The sequence below is a fragment of the Cryptomeria japonica genome, chromosome 9, assembly GCF_030272615.1.
Source record: "Cryptomeria japonica chromosome 9, Sugi_1.0, whole genome shotgun sequence".
In the NCBI taxonomy this organism is placed as follows: domain Eukaryota; kingdom Viridiplantae; phylum Streptophyta; class Pinopsida; order Cupressales; family Cupressaceae; genus Cryptomeria; species Cryptomeria japonica.
The window spans coordinates 74,661,362-74,688,432 of record NC_081413.1 but is presented as its reverse complement, the minus strand read 5'-3'; the positions used below and the strand labels follow the sequence as shown (position 1 = coordinate 74,688,432).

At 33.6% G+C, this 27,071-nt stretch overlaps 1 protein-coding gene across 1 annotated transcript in view; it reads right to left on the bottom strand.

Annotated features, from left to right (window-relative positions):
- The window catches only part of LOC131030221 (agamous-like MADS-box protein AGL11), a 28,868-nt gene extending 2,509 nt beyond the window's left edge, over positions 1-26,359 (bottom strand). The window contains exons 1-2 of the mRNA XM_059211207.1: positions 25,968-26,359; positions 25,694-25,879 (exon numbers count right to left, since the gene is read on the bottom strand). Coding sequence (XP_059067190.1) covers positions 25,694-25,875 — 182 coding nt within the window. The 5' untranslated portion in view covers positions 25,876-25,879; positions 25,968-26,359. The remainder of the gene's footprint in view (positions 1-25,693; positions 25,880-25,967) is intronic.
- Positions 26,360-27,071: the final 712 nt, after the last annotated feature.

Sequence of the window (27,071 nt, the reverse complement as noted above, 5' to 3'; positions counted from 1 at the left end):
CTATAACATTCATATGAATCAACATAGAAATGGTATATATTATTATAGAAACATTATGGATTACTATAAATAAAGTTTAAAATTTGAAAAAGAAAAAAAATATCTTCATATAAAAATATTATTTGAAAATACAAACAATGAAAACACATAAAATATATTTTATATTTTTCAAATATTTCATACAACATATATTAAATAAAACCTACAACTAAAATTTATAATTTTAGCAACAAGTTAACCTAGAGTGAAATTACTCCAATGAGTATGATATTTCCTAAAGCCATTTTTCCAAGGGTTTTCAATTTTACGTAGAATTGGAGTAACTCATGTTCATTCTTTCGAAAAAAAAAAATTATAAAAAATAAAAAGAAAGATATCTTAAATAAAATATAGTGTATTTTCAATATATTAAATTGCAATATTATTTCTCTTCAAATGAGGAGGAGGTCTAAGAAGTGTTGTGTCTCACACCCATATGCTATTGGTTAATTGACTAAATATGAGCCCCTTTTCTTTTACTTTTCCTCTTATGTCCTTTTATTTTGTGATGTGTCTCTATTTCCTTTTGTTTCTACATGTGTTGGTGTTTAGGGCTGATCATTTTATCATCTAAGAAACCTCATCCCTTATCCCTAATAGTTGCTTTTACCTAGTTTAATTAGAATGATGGATCCCCAACCCGTCACTTCATGTTGAGTGTGGAACCTAATATTATTGAACCATGTAGTTAAGTTGGGTAATAATAAAAAACTAATGATGGGGTTGACTAGGTTATTAAATTCATCAATTAATTTTTCAATCATCATTATAAAAAAATATTTCAAAGCCCTAGCTATTCTGAATTGGAACCTCCAGTTGCCTTGGTTTTAGATTGTAACATATAATTGAGCTTCTTAATTTCATATGTCTAGTGGAGAGTTCATCTTTTCGCAACTATTTTTTTTTTTTTGTTGTTGGCTTTTTTCTTGTCTTTTGTCTTTTTTTTTTTGTCTCGCTTTTTTAGTGGGAAAATTGAAAATTTAGTTATGTCTTCTTGGTATCTAATTTAATATAATTTTATTTTCTTTTCTTCATTTTAGTTTAGTTTTTTGTTGTGATGCGTCTATATAAATCTCTGCATTGTGAAAGTATTTCTAACTATCATAAAGTTTTATTTTTATTTAACTATATATATGTACTAGAAAAAATATCACATTATATTTAAAAACTCCTAGTTAATTGAGAATAAGAGTACACAAATACCAATAAATATACATCAATAAACCAATACAAATGAAATTAATATTTTTGGGATGATAAACCTAATAACCTTACCTTAGTAGATACGTACATTATATTAACTATTACATCATCTCCTATATGTGAGAGGTATGATATTACTCCACAAAATGGAATATAATAGTGGTAAAGGTACAATATAGAAGATATGGTTAACAAAATAAATATAATAAAATCTATGAACAAACATATATATTAAATGATATCATTTGTTTTTATCTAATGTTATCAAGGATGATTCCTAGAACTTGTAATATAGATCTTTAATGAATGATATTTTTTTATAGTTTTTTTCTCTAATTTCTAATTGTTTTATAGAATTGAATGAAATTTCTGATAATGAGAATAAATTTGTTGAGCATTGTATAATGATAAGATAGAACTTATCAGATTTACCACAGTACTTGGTATCAAAGGTAGCTAGCATTTGTTGTTGGATGATCTTAAAAGATTTTATATGTTAGGACATATGATTGATAAAATAGATCATGTTAATAAAATATGAATACCATAATTTTTTAAGAAAAAGAGAGTTGGATAGAAGATTCTTGAGAAAAAAAATAAAATTATAGATTGCCAAATTTTGAGGTCACTAATAATAGTTCTAAAGATCCCACATAGAAGGATGTAGAGAAGTAAAAATCAATATTAAAAAGTGTTCTCTATGATGACCTACATTTCCATGTATGTTTGGATATGATAAAAGAAGATATTATAATAGGTATTGTAAGACTTTGATCAAAATAAGTAATGTAAAGGAGTATTGAAATAGAGAATTTTGAGTCATTTATATTTAAAAGTGGATAAAAAAAATTAATATGTTTAAATATCTCACAAGAATTATAAGAAAACTATAATGAATTTGAATCATTATTTGTGTAATTTTGATCTTGAATATTTTGTTCAGTATGTTAAGTATGTTAATTTAAACTGTAACAAACAAAATTTTGTAATGAAAAAGTGGAAATATCATGTTTTGTGCTTCAATGTTTTCTCCTTCTATCGTAATTACGTGTAATTACGTTTATTTTGGGCTGTGCATTTTATTTGGGTCTTGTGTTTACGTTTTCTCCTAATTCACTATATTGCAGGCTGGTTGGGTGTTCTCCCACCATCTCCTTGGTCTACCATAGCTATATAGAGGGCGAGGAAGCCTCTATTTCTGACTTTTAGTTGGTTCCTTTTTGAAATAAGGCTCTTTTCTGCAATACTCAGTATGTAACTTCTATTATATTAATATAATTATACAATTGCATTTTGCTGAAAAAAATTCTCATGTACAGGAAAATAATTAGAGATTAAAATAATAAGTAATTTTAAAATTAGTAAATAAGATGGGATGGTAAGAAAAGTAACAGATAAATTATTTTTAAATTTCATGCATTAATTTTATTAAAGAAATCACAAAATTCAAAATCTAAAGACCTAAATGTTGAAGGATATATTGAGGAATATCATAAGTTATCTATTAACGTAGGTCATAATGTTTGATTAATGAAGAAGAAGTTATGTTAATGGATGGTTTAATAGGATAAATATAGGAATAATTGAGTATTTCAAATATTTATTCTATTGATGAAGCATATCAATTTACATCAAACAATAACAAGAAGCTGAATAAAAAATTTAAATTAAGAAAAATAATATGAAAAGAGAAAATAATTTTTCAAAGGTAGAATACATACAATAGAGGAGGAACTTAAAATCATGATGTTAATTCTAAAGAAAAAATTAAGAATTAGCTATAGTAATACATATAATAACTGTCAAAGAGGTAGAAACAGATTTGGAAAAGGCAGTGTAAGATCACCATAATTTGTTTCAAACGTGGAGATGAAGTTCAAGGACTTTAAATATCTAGAGAACCCTAAAAGTACAACTTTTTTATAATTATGTTACTTCTAATAGAAAGTACGCAAATATATAAAAGGAATGGTGAGTCATTATTACTTTAAGTGAAATTATTTAATCCTTCTAAAAGTTAAGTGACCTTATATAAGAAAAAGATTTGGTTAGAATTGTATGTAAATATGGAGGTAAATATGCCAAGGTGGAAATTTAAATTGGTTGTACTCATATTTTTGTTTCAATTAGAATAAAAATAAATTTGAATATGAATAAAATTAGTTATTTATTCATATAATGTATTATTGTTACAAAATCATAAACATTTTATGTGGAGAATAATATCTTATAAATCTTAAAATTGAAGTTTATGAAAATAAATTTCCAAGAGATATCACATCTATTGATATTTGTCACATTTTGTTTGCAAAAACTAGTATGCACAATGGAAGAGAAAATACATATACATTAACAAACAATACAATATAAAAGGTACCTTTACAACTATATAGAGGAAGATATAAATAAATGGTATTACAAGAATAATGAAAGGGAATAATAAATTCTTTTTCAAGAATTTGACTTATGCACAAGTTTATCTTTTCATTTTAGATAAGGTAGATAAAAAAGGGGTAAAAAGAGAAGGTGCAATAGCATACCCTAAAATTTAAAATTGTTCGATAAAATATAGTAATAATTTGCATAGGATAATTTTGCTTAATCATTTTATTTATTTTAATTGTAGAATAAATTCAGCTACCAAAATGTCTCATAGATTAATGTTTTCTAAGAGAAAATGACATCCTAAAAAATTATAATATTTTTAATGTAATTTTATATTGCTTACACTGCTCTCTCAATCTTAGGAACCAAGAGGTAGTTAACAATCTTATTATGATGGGTTCGATCATCAATATTTTCTCAACCTTTTTTTAACAGCATACCTAGTAGTTTTTCTCCACTTTCAAATGGCTTAAGGATTTATTAGTAATATTTTTTTCATCTAGTGTTGACTAAATAATCATGGGTGTTGTTAGATTTTAATAATATTAAAAACTATTTAATTATTAAGAAATAACATATTACAATAATAAAATTACTCTTGATGGATTCCTTCTTATTCCTTCTCAAGAATATTTTAAAGCTACCTCTTCTACATGCAAGTTCTTTGCTTTTGGTAGATTTGGTGATTGATTTGAGGTTAACAGGAAAGGTTGATTCTCTTGCTACATTTATTGGGCTTTCAGATGCACCATGAATAGTTTTTATTACCATTGTGGTTGGTTGCTATGAGGCTTCAAATTTGGGGTTTCCTACTTCTTCTAGTTATAATTCTCTTGCCTAGTCTATAGTCACCTCTTGTGCATAAAGTAAATTTCAGTGCTTTACTTAGTTGTGGGGTTATTTCTTTTGGGCTAGTTGTTACTTGTAATATAGGGACAATATCCATTATTTTCTTCCATCAATGTCCCCATTAAAAATAATCTACTATGGAGAATTTCGCTTATCCTAACATCAACTAAGATTAATGTTCCTCTTCCTTGTCTTTTGTCTACTACTATGGTGATACTACATCAATAGTTTCTTGTCAATGAAGGTTTCATCTTGATTAGTGGTTTGGTTTTGAAGTTAATTGCCATTATTTTTTTTTCAATTATACACCTTCACAAGTGGATACCTTAGTAATAGATTCCTGCAATTGAGGGTACGATAGAGATCTACCCTTTTTAAATATTTTTTCTTAATGTTTCCTTAGTGAAGGCTAAGGTTCCTATTCCTTTTAATTTTTCTACTCCTATGGTGATACTAGATAAATAAATTATTGTCAATGAAGGTTTCATCTTGATTAATGGTTTGGTTTGCAAGTTTTGCCACATGTCTTTATCAATTATTGACCTTCACAATTGGATACCTTAGTAATAGGTTCCTACAATTGAGGATAAGATGTAGATCTACCCTTTGTATATAGGTTTTCTTGTTGTTTTCTTTGATTCTTCCCAAGATAGAGATTGTATTTTAACTATGGGAGATTGCATGTGGGATCTGCAACCTCTACCAACTTATTCCTTGTTGCCTTATTTTAACCCTTTAAGGGAGTCCATAATTTTTTCCCTTGCGTGAGTCATATTAACTTAATTTTTATATCTCGTCTCACAAAATTCTAGGATAGTTAGGTGAGGGTGGCATTATGAAAGACCATAAAGAAAAAATTATCTTCACCAACATCATCAACCTAGGGATTCAGATCTCAAAAATTACTTAGTTGGCAATAACTTTCCATGGCATCCTAATTGCCAAAAGTATGAGGTTAAAAAATATTATTATTTAAGGAGATTCATAGACTGTGATGAACATTTTCAATGATAGTGACAAGTCTAGCTGGCTTATCCATAATATGATACTTGGTGCCTTGATCAATGTCACTTCATTGGACAATGATATGGTGAGCACATGCATATGAAATGCAACAAGCTCATGGATCTGATAGCTAGTTTGACATTCCTCTCTTCCACTTCATGTCACTCAAAGATTACACTCGGATGTTAATCCTCATGGAGACACAAATGAACCCTCTACCACTTTTGATGAATCTTTCCTCTTACCAACTTTATTTATTTTCTATCCTAGCTCATTTCCTACAATCCCCATTGTACTGGAACCCATCCTTTGAATATCTTTCCCTTGTCTTTGTTGCTTTTCTTCATGTTTTGGGTTTTCTCTCATATTGTGACTATGGGTGTAAACCTTATCTCAATAGAACCAAAGGAGTATGATATCCTAGAAAATAACAAAGAGCTCTAAGAAATTCTTCCTCATGGGAATTCTTCTTGATGGCAAGCCTACCCCATCAAAATATTGTACCTCCTCGAAAGAGGGTATGGTGACAATTAGAGGCATTTACTCTTAAGTCTTAGTGGAGGTCATAGCGAATTGAATTGCAATTTCTAATGAAGGAAATTAGATCACAGGAAATCCTAAAGGTGACTTTAGTGAGGTTATGAGAAAATTTCTTAAGATTGGGGAGAAGGTTAACCTTCTATAGAATTATTTAAGTCAAAAATATCTTCCTTGTGTCTAGCCAAGGTTTTTTGATGTTCTCATAAGGTATCTAATAGTATAAGGTCTCGAAAAAATATTTTGTGCCTTTTTATTTCCCATTCTTAAGAATTTTTTGCACTAGGTTTGGCTTAATTTTACCCTTCAAATTTATTCTTCCCCTGGGGATTCAGTTGCAAGAGCTATTGACTTGAAGGAAAACCCCCTCCAATAGGGTTTGATTCTTTTCCTCTTTTAATTTAAGCTAGCCTTCAAGCCCAACCCTACAATTATTAACCCTTTAATTTTGGTGCAATATGTTATCCCAATTTACCAACCTCAGGTTTTTCTTCTTCTCCAAACATTTTGGCCCCTACCTCTAAAACCAACCTACATTTATCCCTGCTAACATCTAATTACACCTTCGACACTCAAAATATCTTGGTGGACATGCCTCTTGATTCCTCCAAGGAAAAAAATGTGTTGTTCGTTGACCAACTAGAGATTATTTTTTTTCTTGATACTGATATTTTTGCTAATTTCTCATATCGTTTTGAGACTAGCTCCCCTTCTAGGATTGATTTTCCTTTCCTTAAACTCCACTTGGATGCCCCACCCCATTCTTCTCTTAAAAAATATCCCCTAAGTAGGAAGTGGTACCCTATTTTTGACGAACCCAATCCCAATGCATTCTATGCATCAAGGTCTAAATAAAATAGAGGACTTGTCTACTCCCTTCAATACTCATCTGGGAATATCCAAATGGTAATTATCTTAGATTAATGAAGAAGAAAAAATCCAAACATTGAAGATGTTTCTATATAAGATGGCTCAAGATTGGCTAAAGGAATTACAACTAGAGGGGATTTGGGAGCTCACAAAAATGTAACAAATATTTTTAACAATTATGTGTTGATTGAAAAGGAAGCATAGGAAATTAAAAAGGACATGGGTGTGAATAGGAACATTCTGCTTGAGGAGGAGGTGTCCAATTGAGGGAGAACTAAAGGACCCTACAAAATAACATTTAGGAAATCATTGATTATCATAGACACTCAATAAAAGGCATGGCTAATACCATTCAAATTATGAGAAATAACTCTTTAGAATAAATGAGAAGTTGATGAGAAGGGATATGGTTCTCTCACTCTATAGTTGTCTCTTGAAGGAGGTGCAAACAAGACCAAAACATATGTTAGAGAATCCCTGCTCTTGTACTCAAGCTAATATTGTTGCTCGTTCATCTTATAAATAAAGCAAGGTATCTTTTAAAGACTACGTGGATATATTATAGAAAGAATGGTATGTCATTAAGGGCCTAAAATCTCTTAGTTATAGTTAGTTGTCTATTGGCCTTTCCCTAGCTTTTAAGTATTTTTTGTGTATATGATAAGTGTTGATTTTACTTTTTCCTAATCTAACACCTTGTGAGATTCATCCCTTTTTCCTTGATCGATGAATTTTAATGGGTGTCATACCTTCTTATGCTTATCTAATCAAACTTATCTCCCATTATAGGTCTAGTGTAAATCTACCTATGAGGCAACTGGAAATATCTTAAGTCATTTTTGAAAGATGGATGAAGCGACCATTAATTTCTCACACATCCTTTGCTTCAATATTGGTGGATGTTGATTTATCAAAATCTATGTCAATTGGAGTTTTCTATTTCTCCAAATCCCTTTATGTCTCCCTTCAAGTCTTTTGTTGGTCCTACCTTGGTAGTTAATGGGGGCATAAATTCACCCCCTTGTTCACTTTATGTTGTTGTTTTTTTTCCTATACATCCTCTTCTCTAATTTGATTGTTAAAGTTTATAATTATCCTCAAGAAATTTTTCCCCCTTGTTTTCCCTTGGGTTGTGGTGCCCTTAGTTGTGGTTGTTGTAAGGTTCCTTCTTTTCTAAGTTCTTTGCATTCATAAGTTATCTCAAGTTGGACAATTCTTAAGAGGTATAAGAAAGGTGTGTGAAAGATAGTTTCAAATATTGTTCAAACCTAGTGTTGATTACTACTTTGGTAACCTTCTTATTTTTAAATTGTAACAAGGTTTGTGCCATATCAAAATCCAAATTTATGTTAATCTAAGGCCACTATTGATGGACAAAGGCTACATGTTGTCACTAGTCTAAAAATGTAGGTGTTTGAGGAGCTCATTGCATAGGTGACTGGTTTAATTTGGGAAGGTAAAAATATTCCCCAACTGAGCCAGAAGAAATCTTATGAATATTACATCACTATATTTCTTAAGAGAGGGGAAAAACACAAATGACACTAGAATGGGTTTAGTAGGGACGACCTGCCTCTTCCTTGGGAAATTGTGATCTACCACTTGATTAAATATGTCACTCTTGAGGTGAGGTTTTCAATGGTGCATGGGCATAATTTTCTTTTACATAATCATCTTAGGCACCATAAGTTTGTCATCTTTCGTTATTTTTATTTTTCCTCTATGGAGAAATATGGTTGTACCAAGAGAAAATTGTTGTTATGAATGACACTCCCTCTTGTTTTAGAGGCATTTCCTTGAAAAATTCTATACTTCCCTAAAAATAAATTAAGCCTTGGTTTGATACACCTCTTCGAGTTGTAGAACTTGAACCAAAACCTATGACTAATAAGGGAAAAAATGTGCTCAATCCCATAAGCAGCTCCAAAAATACTACTACTAGCAAAGGAAAATGAACAGACAAATCCCTTGAAAGTATGCTAGCTATTTCACCTCAACTTTTTCTTGGGATTAACATTTTTAATGGGGATTTTTCTAAACAAATGTTAGTGTAATTCTATTATTTCTAGTTTCATTCTACAATGGTATCTCTAGTTTCTCAATGGTAGTATAACTATTTGTCTCCTATCATTCTTCAATGGTTTGTGCTTTGTATATATTTTTATCTACTAATAATCTAGATATGGAATTATTTTCTCCTCTTATGCTCTTTTATGTTGTATCAGAGTATAGATAGGATGTTGGAGTATGGGAAGCCTACATGAAGGAAGCATGGGATACACATTCACTTCCAGTTCATTTAAAGTAGTCCACCTATGAAGAAGTCTTCCAGTATGAAGAATTATGTGTGAAATCATATGAAGAAGTCTACATGAAATTGCTTCCTTCAAAGATTACTTTTAGTGCTGTGTGGAGGCTTACATTGTAGAAAGGTCATCAAGGTTTGAAGTTATTTTTGTTTTGAATGTCTAATCTACATCATAGTGTCTGTAGTTTTGATAGAAATCATGGTGTCTAGAATGCAGTATCAGAGAGTAGTGGTTTTTATTTCGCCTTGTTAGATGCTCTTCACCATACTAGAAACCTACAATTTGATGAACTTATATGACAAGGTCTTCTAGAATATTCCATATTCAATGTACATTATCAAGCATGAAAACTATGTGTTTAGCTAGAAGAAGGTTATGTTATTGATATTGAAGATGATTTATAATGCCCTCATAAGCGTCCCTATCTTATAGTAAGAGCCTATCACACTCACTTTAATGATTCTCATCATTCATAAAAGAATATATTTCTCTGAGTAAGAATCTATAGATCATTACACCATTAATAAAAAAAATTATGGAGTTTTTCTTCTTTCTTGGGTGTTTATCATGGTTGCTCCAAAAATTATACTCTACAATGCATAACTTATAAAAGGATCCAATTATGCTATTTGGAAGACTAAAATGGGCACAATCCTTTAGTTTGAAAACTTATGGGAGATTGTTACTGGAGCCATCACCCGTCCTAACAATGTTGATGAGCAGAAGAAGTTTGACAAGTAAAATATAAAAGCCTTGGTGTTGATAACTCTTAGCATAACAAATGAAGTTTATCTATATGCTCGATATACAACAACATCAAAGGCAACTTGGGATGCGCTTTCTGCCATCTATGAGGTAAATAACCAGAATAAGATTGTCCATCTTCAGTATAAGCTTCATACAATTTGTATGCAAGCTAGCAAGAAAGTTGAGAGCTTTTTGTGTCATGTGCCTGCTCTTTTAACAGAGCTTCTTGCCCTTGGTGAGAAAGTAGAAGACAAAATTCTTGTCCTAATAACCTTGTGATCCCTTCCTTTGCAATTCCAGACATTTGTCACAACTTTGAATATCACCAAACAGAAAGTAACTTTTGAGAAATGAGGAAACTTGCTTCAACAATAAGAGGTCATTCAATCTATTCAAGATGATTTTGGAGACAAAGCTCTCATCTCTCAGCAATAGCGGGGGAAGAAGACTCACAAGGGACCCTCTCAAAAGAAACCATTATCTCAAAAGAATTCTTCATAGCCGCAATAGTCTTCCAAAGGGAATCATTGGTGTCACGTATATCCTCCTGACACACATGATACTAATCATTGTTGGTACAATGGTCTTACACAAGAAAATTCCTAGTAAGAAAGGTCCATCCAGTTAAATTCGTTCTCAAAAATTGATGAGGATACACATATAATTGCAAACTTTATTATCAATATGAACTTATCCTAGTCTCCCAAACTACTCTATCATTAGGGGATGTTTGGTTCATTGACTCTAGCACAAGGAAGCATATAACTGGAAAAAAAGAGTTATTTGATACTCTCACTACATAGCCTATTGGTGACCTCATTTAGATAGCTAATGATAAGGAGTATGTTGTTGAAGGCATTGATTCCATCACCATTCCACTTGGCATTAGAAGTTGTTCTCTCACCAATGTTCTCTATGTTCTATGTTTGACATCCAATCTTTTGTCTGTGTCAACTTTTGAACCATAAGCTTAAGGTGGAATTTCAAGTTGAAGATGGTGTCAATTCTTGTCTCATCTCCTGAGATGGTGAGGTTGTTGCTAGAGGTTTCAAGAAGGGTCATCTTTTTCCTCTTGATGTTGTTTACACCTTTGAATTTTCTCTTTGTGCTTTTATAGTTGCATCCACTTATCTTTGGCATTATAGATATGGCCATCTTTCTTCTCGTTCTCTCCATTTTGTTAGCTCCCAAGTGATGGTAAGTGATCTTTCTCTTCTTCCTTCTTCCTTTCTAGTTTGTTCTAACTGCCTTGTAGGAAAATAGCATTAGGATCCCTTCAAGTCTAGCACATTTCATGCCATAGAACATCTTGCAGTTGTCCATACTGATTTATGTTGACCATTGCCTATATCCTTTTAAGGATGCAAATATTTTCAGTTGTTCATGGATGATTTCCCTTGCAAGGATTAGGTGTATGTTCTTCCATAGAAGAGTGACTTTTTTTCCTATTTTCAAGGTTTATACCATCAAGTTGTCTGAGATTCTACCAAGCCTCTTGTCCTTCTCTATTTAGATTGAGGGGAGGGGAAATTCACCTCTAAGGAGTTTATGGAGTTCTTGAAGTCTCATGGCATCAAACAATATTTGATAGCACCCTATACACCTCAACAAAATGGTGTTGCCAAACATCATAATCGGACCATTATGGAGATGGTTTTATGCATTCTTTCTACAACTATGTTGGAGGATCATTTTTTCATAGAAGTAGTTCATATAGCCATGTACCTTCTCAATTGAGCTCCTACAAAGATCTTAAAAGACAAGACACCAAAAAAGGAATGGAGTGGTCACAAACCATCAATTTCTCATCTTCAAGTTTTTGGTTGTACTACATATATGCATGTTCCATCTCAGAAGAGGAAGAAACTTGATTCCAAAATTCTTGAGTGTATATTTTTGGGTTATAGTTTGACTTCCAAAGCTTATCGTCTAATGGATCCTAAGACACAAGATATTTATGAGAGTAGAGATGTGGTTTGTGATGAGACATCTTTTGAATCTTAGTTGCATCACACCACTCCATCCTCTTCACATAAACTTCTCTCACAATCTAATGATGTGATTGAGAATTGTTATTTACATAGAAATTAAGGCGAGCTTCCCAGAGAATTGTTTGTTGATCTTGGTGCTTTAGAAAATCTCTTTGAAATCACAACATACTCCACATCCAAAATGGGCTCAAACTACCATCAGTGATTCCCACCTAAGAAAACTTCTATGCCTCTCCACAAGACTAAGGACACGTAGTCGGCCTAGGAATAAGGTGAAAGTAGCATTGATGAGTTCAGTTATGAATAATATTGAGCCTCCAACTTCTTGTGAGACCCTCAATCAACCCCACTGGAAGAAATCTATGGATGATAAAAATGAATCTCTAATGAAAAATCATACATGGAAGCTCGTCAATATACTTTTAGGTAAGAAACCCATAGGATGAAAATGGGTTTTCAAAATCAAATACAAAGTAGATGGGTCCATCGACAAATACAAGGTATGTCTTGTAGAAAAGGGGTATGCTCAACAAGAAGGCATTGATTATGAGGAGACTTTTTCCCTCAGTGCAATTCTCAAGACCATTCGAGTTGTGTCTACTTTAGCTACACATAATGGGTGGTGACTTCATTAGATGGATGTCAAGAGTGCTTTCTTGAAAGGTGATCTTGCAAAGGAAGTATACATGGTCTAACCTGAAGGAGTCATCGGTGAATATAGTTCTCATAAGGTATGCCATCTGATCAAGTCACTTTATTGGCTAAAAAAATCCCCTTAGGCTTGGTGCATTAAAATATATCGTCATCTTTTGTAGCAGAGTTTTATTCAAAGTCCCCTTGATTCTAATTTGCATATCAAAAAGGCTGGAACAGAGATTAGTGTTAGCAAGTGCACATTCCAATAAGACATTGTAGGTGATTGAAGGTTTGTCATTGATGATAACCTTACAATCCCATGACACTGCCAAGACATTCCACCAGCACTAGCAAGATCAGACTCTACACCAGCACTCAGACAACCGGCACCAGCAATGAAAGGAGGCATACCGGCATAGAGGCCGACAGGATTTTGTTGTAATATATTTTGTTTATTATTGTAAAATCATTATAAGACGACTTGGGAATATTGTAAAATGACTCATATATATAAGAGATCATTGTAGAGAATTTTAAGAAAGAGTGAAGGAAGGTAATAAGGCAGACCTATTATGTGAATTATAGGTTAAGGGTTTATTTAAGAAGCAGAGCAGAAACCGGTACTAGATTTGGCATTATAGATGCTATTTTGAAGCAGTACAAGACACTGGATTTATATAATCCATTTTCTAAGTCAGTGAGACTTCCTATTTTGTATTTGAGCAGTGAGCTCTAGGCACTTGGCCTTCCTGCATGTGCAGGCCCCTATTGTAGCAGTAATATTCTGTTATTGGCTAGTAAGTGAATATTGTGGGTCACAAATCCCACTGAGGTTTTTCCCACACTGTGTTTCCTCGTTAAAATATTGTGTTATGGTGTGGTTTTCATGTGGTTGTTGTTATCTCTATTTATTGCATTACTTTCTATTTACCGGTATATAGTATTAATAAGTTCTGCATGTTTTAAGTTTAGAAATTTCATTTACTAGTTAGATACTGATTCACCCCCCCCTTTCAGTATCTGTGGAAATCCTAACAATTGGTATCAGAAGCCTAACAACTTGAGAAAGATCTTGACATCGGTAGAGATGGAAAACCTGATGAAGCAACATGAAGCAGCTCTCTCAGACTATGATGGAGAAAAATTGAAAAATATCAAACTTGAAGATGATCTAAAAGTAGCTTGGGATATTATTCAAGCACTTCAAGAAAATATTACTATTGCAAGAAACAAGAGAAGAGAACTTTGTGAAAAGATGCGATTTGAGAATGATGAAAATGAAACTCTTAATGATATGATAAACAAGTTGAAGCAAGAGAACATGACAACAAAGAATGAGATGTAGGATATGACTATGAGATTTTGTAAAGAAACTAAAGATAGAAAGAAGAATGAAGAAGATTTGACTAGAAGACTAAGTGATGCTGCAAATGAAAACACAAGACTTAGCTATGAAAATGATTTGTTGAAGACAAATCTAATGCACACACAAAATGACTCAAATGAACTGATGAGGCAGAAAGAAATCTTAGAAAGAGAACTAGATAATGCAAATCAACATAAAGAGAAATTCAAGAAAATCTTAGAAGAACTTCGTAACTTGCCGAAGAATCAAAAACCTAAAGGTGACACTTGTGGAATTGGCTTTGAAGTTGGAGAAAGCTCCGGTACTGCAAACACACAGGATCATAGAAAACCAGTAAGACAACCTACTACTTATAAATTCAATGCCAAATGCTTTAACTGTTACAAGTATGGTCATAGAGACAATCAATGTAGATCTAGAAGTAATCATAATACCAATGCACCCACCGGTCAATGTTCAAAATGCAACAAAATTGGTCATAACTCTAAAAATTGCAGAATGAATGTAAGATGTTATGTTTGTGGAAGATTTGGACACTTATCTAATCAATGTAGAACACAAACCAGCATAGGTTATGGGAAGGATATTCAAAAAAATAATGTGACTTGTTATGCTTGTAGCAAGATTGGACATATTGCAAAATTCTACAGAAGTAAGGCTCCACCGGCACACAAAAAAGGTTCTAGTTTGAAAGGAAAAGAAAAAGTTGAAGAAGTTAAGCAAGAGTTCTCAAAACAATGGATTAGAAAGTCAGACCTAAATAATGTTGGGAATACTCCTCCACCGGTAGAACCAAGCAACACTCCACCGACAAAACAGAGTAGCACTCCACCAACAGAAGTCTCTTCATCTAATTGAAGAAAATTTCTTTGAGGGTTTGGCAATCAAATGTGAAATATGCTATTATTCCCTTGGTTGATGGTGAGAAGTAGAAATTACTTCTATACCGGCAAATAAAGTTAAGTGACTACTTAACCGGCATGCATTAAATGTGGTAGTTGGTGAATTAACATTATAAATTAGTGATTTTGGCTCCATTTTACTTCACTGAACATTCAAACATTCGAAGAGCGCGAAATTTCCAGAGCTAAGGCATTTCGAGCAAAGAGGCAAAGCATTTCAGCAATCAATCTTTCCAAAGGCAGAAAAAGGTATTTATATTCATGGCATCTTCTTTTGTACCTGAATTCATAGAAAACCCTATTGTAGTCGAGGTAATCAAATGCCCCAGGCTCGTATTTCATCTAGCTCCCGAGATAGCTAAAAAGGATGATAATGTTGGTGCATTTTCCCAAATCCCCAAAGGAGTTATTTTTGCAGAAGACCCTAGAATGTACATCCATTGCCACATAGAAGAATTAGGTGATGAGGAAATCAAAAACATGTACAAGACTGTCATATGTGATGATTCTGGTAATGTGAAACCTGAACACAAAATTATTGAAATCCTAGGATTCACTGAAATCCAAAGCATTCTGGATTTCCCTAAGGAAGTTATTAGGATAGTTTTGAGTGGGGTACATGGTGCACTTTTTTGGCTAGATTCGGTTCATAAAATTACCAAGGAAACAATGAAAGCTGTAAAAGGGTTACCTTCCACCAATAACAGACCAAACAAGACAAAGAAGGTCTCAAATGACCTCGTAATGAACCTAACAGGTGCAACATCTGACAAAAGGTCTTTAAAGGAGAATGATGTAACTGACATAAATGTGAGATTCATTAGCATGATTCTAGGTTACAAAACAACTCATGCAAACAGACTTAACTCAGTTTCTAGCTTATGCATAAAAAGTGCTCATGATATGGTTAAAGATAATGTGAAAATTGACAATCTGGGAAAGATCAAGAAGGATAAGAAAGGGACATTTAGGTTTGGCAATTTACTTGTATGTTTAATGCTACATATAACAAAATAGGTGCCCGGTATAGGCAAGAAGAACCTTGGATTTGACATACCAGTAGGGGAATAGTTATCTGACTTATTGAACAATATGGGTGAAAACAAAGAGAAGAATATCAATGAGTATTTTCTAGCATTGAAGGCTCGGATGAAAAATAGAGTCAGACTGTCACATGAAATTGTAAATAAATACAAGGATGAGATATGTTTTTTCATCAAGAAGGATGAGATCTGGATGGAAGCAGTTATCCCAAGAACAATTTGGGTTACTGAAATGGGTTATGAGACCAATGACTACATCATTGAAACATATGCAAAAGCCCTTCTAGAAGCACCCAAGGAACCTAAGGAAGAGGTATTCGGTAGTGCTGAAACCATTGAAAAATAGATCCAACCAAAGAAAAATGTAAAGAAGGCTGAGGCAACAATAAGAAGGGGACCCCGATAGGAAAAGGCTATAAAGGAAGATGTACTCAAGAAAACCGGCATCACTGAAGATGAGTTAGAAGCACTGCAGCCTGAAACTCACCTTTCACCGGTAGCTACTTCTTCAGAGAGTGATATGCCTATAGCATTTAAAAGAGTTGTAAGGAAAAGGGAACCTTCACCAGTGTCCACACCTTCACCTAGAAGAACTAGGCAAAAATAACAGGCAGTGAGGCCCCTGGTCAAGAAGACAACACCTAAGAAGAAGAAGTTGACACCAAAGAAAAGGACTCAACAAAATATTACTTCGATTGACCGACTATTGGATGAAATCACAGAAGAAGGAAAACTTAAAAACATCAACAAACTATATGACTCACTATCAGTCGATGATAAAGAAAAGGTTGAAAACAATGTTATTTTACACTTGGATATCTACAAGAAGTTCTTGATGCAAGTGGTAGATGAACTACTAGATGAACTATTCAAGAGACCGGAAGCAAGAAGACAAGTTGTTGTAGAGCTTGACAAGAAAATAAAAGTTGAAAAATTACTTGCTATCTACCCAGTTAACTCTCCAAAAGAAATAGATGATCTAATTTCAGAGGCTAACCGTTCAGTATTCTCTACTACACACTAACATATTGCACTAATGGTTGGAAGAGTAAATGAGGTTGCAGAGGAAACTGAAAAATGCATGGGATATATTCCTTGTTGAGAAGGAAAAATAGGAAGAGTATAGAAACCCTAAACCAATCAAGGTATATTAGAAAGATAAGGATAAGGGAAAAGGAAAGGTTGGTGGACCTCCAAGCATCAAAATAAGAGATAATTTATCCCCACCACCTTTGGTTACTCCACCGGTAACAACAACTAAAGATCAACTAGCTAATGAGAGTATGGATGTATCACAAGAGGATACAAATCCTAATTCTGAGGTACTATACACAGTTGATGTTGATACTCAGAAAGTCAAAATTATGATAGACAAGGACACAACCGGTGAGATATATATGGCTAGTGAGCCACCGGTAAATAATGAAATAGATAACACACAAGGAAAACCAACAGATGGTAACATAGAGCAACAGGCTCCCTCTCAGCAATAGGATCATGTAGAACAAGTGCCACTGGCAATAGGAGAGCAACAAAACCTTTGCTTAAGGAAATGGAAACATAGACTGACCTACCAAAGGTCACTACAAGAAAGAATATTGCTCCCACTAGTGGAATTCAGAGTGTTGACCCTTCAACTGCAGGATTTAAATCAACAAATGTAACTAAAGTTCTTTCAGATTCTATAAAGAAAATAACAGATTGTAGTTCACAAGCATATAAAGCTATAGATGACACAATTCCAATTTTGAAGATGATAGCTCCAAAATGCAATGTAGATAATATGGATTCTTTGAGTCAACTTGACACTTTGTCTAAGTATATTACTGACAACACAATGACAAATGAGAAAATAAAGGAAGAAGCATTCAAAGAGAGGTTAGATAAAGAAAAATAGAAATTCGTTGAGGAACAAATAAAGAAGTGTACAAGGTAGTTTGACACACTCTACTAGAACTGTGCAACACACTTAAGGAGTTCAAAACTTTGTACAGAGACACTTGTAAGACAAACTTTTTGACAGTTGACATAGACAAGAAAATGAGCAAGATACAGGAGGAAATTAATAAGCTAGTTGACAATTTTATTAATTCATCTGATTCATTATCAATTTTTGAGCAAAAAGTAATAGGTTTTGAGGAAGAGTTACTAAAGCTAGAAAGAGAAAAGGAGAAAATAAAAAGTAAGGCTAATGATCTGAAATGGAGATTAAGTCCAAAGTTGGACTACCTCGCATGTTTAAGGAAAGAAATATCTGATGCATTAGTTCAAGGATAGAAAACATCGGCAGAGCAAATGAAACACCTCACCGGTACAGTTCAAAGAACAGAGGCAACAATAAAAGATAATAAAAAGTTTCTTGAAAGCCTAAATTTGGTTTTGGCAGATCTTTTTCAAATTGTAACCACCCAGTTACAAGGTTGAGACAGGAAACCATACTCTATTGACACTTTGACAACCTTTGTCATTGATGCCAAAGGGGGAGTAGTGGTATGAGAAAATAATCAGCTAAAGACTCATCTACTCAGGGGGAGTTCACACATTTTGGGTTCACACATTTTTGGTAACATATTTTTGGACTACACTTTTTGAATTTTCTCATGAGTGTTGCCATCAATGCCAAAGGGGGAGATTGTTGGCAAATGCACACTCCAATGAGACATTGCAGGTGATTGAAGGTTTTGTCATTGATGGCAACCTTACAATCCCATGACACCGACAAGGCATTCCACTGGCACTAGCAAGATTAGACTCTACACTGGCACTCATACCACCGGCACCAACAGTGAAAGGAAGCATACCAGCACAAAGGCTAGCAGAATTTTTGTTGTAATATATTTTGTTTATTATTGTAAAATCATTATAAGCCAACTTGGCAATATTGTAAAATGACTAATATATATAAGAAATCATTATAGAACATTTTAAGCAAGAGTGAAGGAAGAAAATAAGGCAAACCTATTATGCAAATTATAGGTTAAGGGTTTATTTAAGAAGTAGAGTAGAAACCAGTACTGGATCTGGCATTATAGATGCTATTTTGAAGTAGTACAAGACACTAGATTTATATAATCCATTTTGTAAGTCAATGAGACTTCCTATTTTGTATTTGAGTAGTGAGCTCTAAGCACTTGGCCTTCCTGCATGTGCAGGCTCCTATTGTAGCAGTAATATTCTCTTATTGGCTAGTAAGTGAATATTGTGGGTCACAAATCCCACCTAGGTTTTTCCCACACTGGGTTTCCTTGTTAAAATATTGTGTTATGGTGTGGTTTTCATGTGGTTGCTGTTATCTCTGTTTATTGCATTACTTTCTATTTACCGGTATACAGTATTAATATGTTCTACATGTTTTAAGTTAAGAAATTGCTTTTACCGGTTAGATATTGATTCACCCCCCCTTCTCAGTATCTGTGGAAATCCTAACAATTCGATCATACTTTTATTATATGTCGATGATCATGTGCTCACATGTAGCTCTGACAATCTCATTGATATCATCAAGAGTGATCTTAAACAATCTTTCGACATGACAAATTTGTGGTAACTTCATAATTGTCTTGTCTTGGAGGTATGGCAGAAGGAACATCATATCTTTATCTCTCAATTGAAATATACCAAGACACTCCTAGACCAATTTGGTATGTCTGATTGTAAACATTTGGCCACACCTATTGAGAAAGTTTTGCAACTATCTCATTTCTAGGATTCTCCCTAAGTTGATATGACTCTCTATCAGTAGCTTATTGGGAGTATCATCTACTTGAAATATACCATACCAAATTTATGCTTTGTTGTCAGTTATCTATCCTGTACGAGAGAAAGAAATGTCACTGGGTTTTAGCCAAGCATATTTTGTGCTATTTCCAAGGTACTCTTTAATATGATTTGGAATATAAGAGGAATGATCAGTTCTTCTTACAAGGATATGTTGACTCAGACTCTGTTGGGTCTCTAGATGATCAAAAATCAACACTAGACTATATTTGTCATCTTGGATTTGGTCCTATTTCATGGATTAGTAAGAAGTAGACTATTGTTACTCTCTCATCCATCGAGGCTAAATATCATGCCGCATTAGCAGTTGTGTGCGAGGTGACTGGGTTACGTCACATTTTAGTTGATTCAGGTATTGTTTAGAATCAACAACCAATTCTTTTATGATAATCAAGGAGTGTTTTGATTAAGGGGGAAAACTAGTTTTATAGGGACCAGAAACCCAGAGTATAAAAAGAAAAATAAATCAGAAACAACTAGGACCTAGAAAACAATAAGACACAAAACAACCCAACAAAACAGAGAGCAATAGCTCGAACAAAAAACAAAACAACCTAATAAACTTACAAAAGTTTTATTAATTCATCGTTCTTCCTAATGACCTCTTTGTTGATCAACAATACTTATTTACAAATACCATCAATAGGAGTCATACCCTTATGTTTGTTGCAAAGCCTAGTCACAGGACCCAGTTGGGGAGCCTCGATATCCTCCATATCATCCTTCATGCTATCTGAAGGCTTTCTGGGAATCTTGTTTGTCCCTGCACTAGTAACCTTAGTAATCTTACCCATCTTCGTACTGCTCGAAGGGGAAATGTCCTAGAAAGTGACATGAAACACTTTGGCCTAGTCATTCATCTTGTGGAGACCTTCATTAGCATTATCCATAGCCGCCTCACTAACCGCCACCACAGAAGCAAAGCTTTATTTGAGTTTGTGACTATCCTCTTCCAAAGCTTTGTTTCAGCTCTCATGGTCCTTCTCAAGGTGATCCAAATCACCCTTGAATGTTTGGGGTATGACTTTCCAGGATGATTAGGCAAATGACGATAGACTAAGACAAACGTATATGAAGTCTAGACAAGGATGTATATGAGGATGATAATGAGGATGCAAATGAAGGTCCTGAATAATCCAAGAAAATAGAGAGTTTTGATGCTCTTGAAAGTTACGTAGAAAAATGTTGGAGATCATGGTATCGTGGATAAAGGAACCCACTTCCTTCGCCATAGCCCTACCCCCATCACCAAATATGTTGAAATTGACATCCTATTCCATCTCTTGACTGCCAGAATCCATATGACTCACCTTTCTTTTTTTCACCAATACTTTACAAGCATTAACCATCGGAGACCCAAAAATCTTCGATTTCCCTTTCATACTAACAATAGAGGCCCTAGCTACCTTATTCTCCTTGACATCACTGCTAGGGTCCATGAAATTGGGAATAAAATCAGGGTCATCATCTTTGTCAAAAATCACAAATTTCTTAGCCCTGAGATTGGGGTTTTTGGAAGAGGACAACACCGGGCCCTGGTTTTCATAGATATGGCAAGCATCCTCCTCCTCATCTGAGGACATATCCCAATAATGCACTTGGACATTCTTTTGAAATTCAATGCCTGTCTTATCCCTAAGGTTCCTCTCCACATGAAGGGCTTTGACATGTTTAATGATCAAAAGTATCAAGACCTCATGGAGAAGAGGGGAGGAAACCCTCTTTTCATGAGCCCACATACTATGATTTAGGGAAGCCACCAAAGAAAAAGGGTAGGGAAATACATTTGTCATGGCAAAGTGGTTCAAAATAACAAAATGGTAACTGAAAAGATTGCAATATTTACCATCCAAAGTGAGGTATTGAATGATGACCTCTAAAATCATCTTCCAAGGCTCAGGAAGTGCAGTTCTATCCCAACCCCCATTCATGTTCTTCATTTTCTCCCTCTGCTTCAACCTGAGGAGGGTCTTAAATGCTTCAATGGTACATTTCTTGCCCCTATAAAATTTAGACCCATACATCGAGGTCTTGGAAACCTTGGCCACAAGTTCCTCATTAATTTCCAAATTGAGGCCAAAGGAATGAAGGACACCATCCTTCCAAGACAATCAGGGAGTGTTGAAACTTGTTAAGAACCCAGTTTTTTATGAAGGTACCAAGCACATAGAGGTTGAATATTTCTACATTCGAGAGTAGGTTTTTTACCACCATATTTAGCTCCAGTATTTTCCCTTTGATTCTCAAATTTACCAAGGACCTACTAGCAATGTGAAAAATTCTCAGAATTGGAAAATTCCTGTAGTAGCGTTGGAAGACCTTAGTGTTAGAGTTGAGAATTTGGAGACTCCATACAAATGCATTAGATGCAAAAGGAACATGGAGTTTATTTCTCAATTAGAAAGAGACATAGGAAGACTAATCAAGAACAATAATAGTCGAATGCATAGGTCCATTATTTCTATGGTCACGATTGGGGGAAATATTGTTAGGAAGAAGAATAAAAATGGACCAAAGATTAGTAATGAAGAAAAGAATAATGGGAAAAAAATACTTCTTCACTGGCTTGGGGTAATACTCTAGAATACATTGTGGGAGCTTAGGGCTCTATCATTTAGAGTCCCCATGGTTATTATGTTAATCTATTTTTTATATTTTGTTGATCTTATTATGTAATCTCTCAACTTTATGTTTATCCAAATCCTTATTCCCCAATGGGATTTTTTCTGAGATAGTAAACAAATATAGTCATTCTTTAATCACATTGATAAAATAAATCTTATACAAATGTATATTATCAAAAGATATCATCAATGAAATTAAAGTTTTCATTAGTGTAGAAAATTCCTCCTAGAGAATTCCTCTCAATAATCTTGCTAGTTGATATTATCTCTGATGAATAATATTGTTTACATGTGCTTGGTTGCATGGGGTTGCATACCATTATCTAGTTGGTATTTTCTCATCCTATTTACTATATATATTCATCTTATTTAAGCTAACAATTTGTCCCATTATTTGCATTCTAAGTGCCCATCATTTGCAAGTAGTTTTTTTGGCAAATTGTGCACACTCTTCATTATTTTTAGTCACTCTATTCATACTCATTTTCATTCAAAGATATTTGGTCAATATGAGATTGTATCAAAGCATTGTTCTAGATAGAATTTGGTATCATAATTACAACAAGTTTATTTGAATGTTTCTCAAAAAATTTACAAGTTCCTCAAAAAAGTAATTCAATGTTTTTTTTTAATGTCTTACCTAAAGGATTATGTAGTGGAACACAAATAGAGGCACAATAACTTAGAGGGTGATTCTTATTCCCTTTCAGGCATGATATATGTTAATCTCTTTGCATAATTTGTGTACATGCATAAGTTGAACTTATGTATAATCTCACATATGGTGAAGTCCTATGTCAATTGATTAAAGGGAATTTAAAACCTGATTTAGTTTATTCATTATTTGGAGGTAGGGTAAGGCATTTTTGTTTACATGGAGGGTGATTGTTTTCTTTGCAATAGAGGTAATTTTCCATCTATACAAGTGAAGAAAAAAAGTAGTTTATTTTCTTTTGACTTAATCACCAACATAGGTGATCATAAAATATTTGTGATTAAATTTATCACATCTTCCCTAGATGAATAAAAAGAGATTATTTAATTTCCCTATATATTATATCTATTTATTCTTTAACATTTTAATCTTATATGCATTCTAGAGACAAAAAGGAGAAACCAACAAGACCCACATGTTCAGAGGTTGACTAGAAGTGAGAATAATGATGTATTTGATTGCTAGATCATCTACTCTAGGCTTCACCTAGTCTTGAAGTCCACTATCTACAATAAATTTTTATATTTATTTCATTAATAATATTAAATTCCCACTTAGTGAAGATAACATACTACTAAGAGTACAATCAAAGGCACAAATAACTACTTAATTTCATGGATTCACTTTTATCCATCATGTAGTCCCACTAACTTTATGTTTTCTCAAAAAACACACTTAATAGGTAGTAGAGCATAAAATTATGTATCCCAAAACACACATCATGTAGCCTTACCCCATAGGTAGTCACAAACAAAAGAGATTACTTAGTTTCCTTATATATTGTATATAAATGCTTTGATATTTTAATCTTATATGCATTCTCGAAAGAGAAAGGAGAAGTGACAAGACCAACATGTTTAGACGTGGAGTAGAAGTGAGAATAATGATGTCTTTGATTGCTAGAGCATCTACTCTAGTCTTCAATTAGTCTTGAAGTCCACTATATATAATAAATTTTGATGTTTCTTCTATCAATGAAATGAAATTCCTACTTTGTGAAGATAATCTGGTACTTAGAGAAGTACAATCAAAGGGACAAACAACTTCTTAATTTCATGGATTCACTTTTAGCCATCATGTAGCCCAACCAACTTTATTTTTATTCTCAATGAACACATCTCGTAGGTAGTCAAACCAAAAATAGTTCCTATACCTAAATGATAACTTCTCATAATCAAGGGACCACTTTCCAATTGACTTTCCTAGTTTTTAACAAAATCTCTAAAAGAAGGCCCTAATAAAGATATAAATCTACAAAAATATGTTGAGAGAAAAAGTGAAATGGCATTATGATTTGTGAAGAAGAAAAGATAAATTTAACAAAGTAAAATTTGTTTCTTTTCATGTGAAAGGAATCCAAAAGTACCATTACAAATTACACAATCTAAACTAGATTAAAACATTCTTAAATTTTTTTATGAAATGATTAAAATATTAAAATTAGAATTTTAAAAAAGAGATGCATTTCTATGTCCATAAACTCTTTATCCAAATGTAGTACATTTAATTTTAAATTCTAAAATTATAATAATTTTCCTAAAAAACTATCACCAAGAAAACACCACAGACATAAGTCACACTAAATTCCCATTAAAAAAAAAATTGTTATATTTTAATAACCCGTTATTGAACTACAAAAGAATAGCCCATAGGTTGATAAACATACATATCAAACCCATGTCTTCCTAGAAACTTGAGATAGCATTTCCAATAGAGAGATCTTTCAAGGTACTTTAGGAGGTCCCTACTATACTCCCCACAACCCTAAAGAGGAAAAACCTCCTCCATTTACATTTTGTATTGCTGTTGACGGAGTTACCTTTACTTCTTTCCATAACTAGTTTCGGAAACGTTCCTCTGCTAGATCTTTATCTCTTTCTTACCCTACAACCCCATCTCTTTCATTTGTCTGAGCAGCATCATTACCAGAGAGAAAAATGACATTGAAAGCATGAGGGATTCTACCAGACATAGTTTCCTCATCACATGGTGTCGCACGAGATACAACACCCTACAAATTACAGTGTACAGCCTAAAAGCTGGGGGTGGCACAATGCTTCGTTTTAGGGTTTGCAACGTGTTACGTAGTATTTCCCATTCTTCCTTTGCTTTTTCTGCATTTATCGTCTACCAAAAAATTAACTAGTGTTTTAAGCGTACGGCGATGTTTTCAAGTCACGATGACTACTAGCTATTGTCATATTTATCATTTTTTTTGTCATAATTTACTACCGAGGATCTCATAGTTATCTACAATTACATGTAAGAATAAGCATCTTCAAGAAAAATTCTTGTATTCTCTTAAGTTTTGGCGCGGACATTTCTGTGCATCTGCTATGTTTTGATAATTTTTTGACAGATTAAGAGTGATAATGTGTATATCACATTTGCTTAAGATTTCACAGTGTATTCCTATTTTTTGTGGGCATCTCTTCCCAGGAATGGAATCGTCCCATCCATATTTGGAAAAGAACATCAAGCTTAGAGCTTTCTTCCAGATTCTCGCCAAAAAGAGAGGACTCCAAATACATTCTCCGCCATTTATATTTTTCAAAGATAAACATAAATGATCTATGACAGAAAGGATCTAAATAATATTGTAGATATTCAGTAGAATAAGTGCATCTTTCAAACAAAACGATAACCCCAAGCATTAGAAGGATAGATGATATCTTTGAAGGAGGTGGATACATACCCATGACTGCCATACTCGTAGAGTTTACCTCTGCTGGAAAAGATAATGAGACCCACTTCAGCCTGGCACAGCACCGACAGTTCATACGCCTTTTTTATCAGCCCACTTCGCCTCTTTGAGAACGTCACCTGCCGGTTTGTTCTGTTCTCGATCCTCTTTATTTCTATCTTCCCACGCCCCATCTAGCTGAAAACAACAAAACCCACCTAATCAGTTAGCCAGATCTCAGAAGCAGTTCTGCTACAACAGAATAAAACGGAAAACTCATTCTTACACAAAGCAAAGCCGACAAATACACTTCTGGTGACGGATCTCTTCTCCGTTCTTCCTCTTACACAGAGATTCCCAAAAGCCAAGCAGAGTACAAAAATCTTTTATTGATTCGAAGAGCCACACAGGTCAGATCATTGTGCCGCAAATCGTTTTGAGTTCAATATAGTACAGCATTCGGAATTTTTTATAGTAGTTACCGCTTTTACCCTCACAAGAAAAGAGCTTGATTCTTTCAATGCGTACCCAACTAACGATATATAGCAAGAATTGGATTTGGCAAAACTGTAAAAATATAGAATCAAATTCACGGCCCTCGTTCCTCTTCTCAAATGTTAATAGTATCTCTATTTTTTTGCTCCAAATCCATTGATGCCCCCACAGCCTGAACAACCCACGTGAAGGACTGTCCCACTCTTGATTATATTAGCCATGAAATATACCCACGCCCACGCGGCCTTCCACTATCTCCTCTAAACAAATATTTTATCATCGACTTTACTTAAAACGGAGGTATCTGAAGATAACGCCCGAATGAGGTTATAATACGAAACTAAATCGGGGAATCCGTGAGTGGAGGACATACTTCAGCGATCTATTGGGGGTACAAATAAAATATTGATATCTTGTAATTACATTGATCTGTTCAACTTGAAAAGTCAATAAACCTTCTTTAAAAACGAGACCTCGTAATACTGAAAATAGATGTATCCCATTCCAATAGTTAATGGAACACTTTTTCCTCCTGCTAATCATGAACTTCTAAATATGCTAATCCCTTTTTGCTTTGAACCTCGAGTCGATTTCTTTAAATGAAAGACTATGGAAGATATTTAAATGATTTTTATATATTTTTGGATTTGCTCAAGGCTAAGCAAGATTATATTTAGAGTTCTAGAATTCTTTATATATTTAACTGTTTTATCTATAGGATTATCTTATTAACAATGTGGTCAGACACCACCATATTTAGTTTGATTGGTTTTGCCTTAATTGTGTAGCATTATTATAGTTTTATATTCAGTAATAGATTTATAGTTTTTATTTATTTATTTTTGGAGAAGCTGTTTTTCTTTTTTCCTTTTTGAGGACATCAAAGTTATGTTTG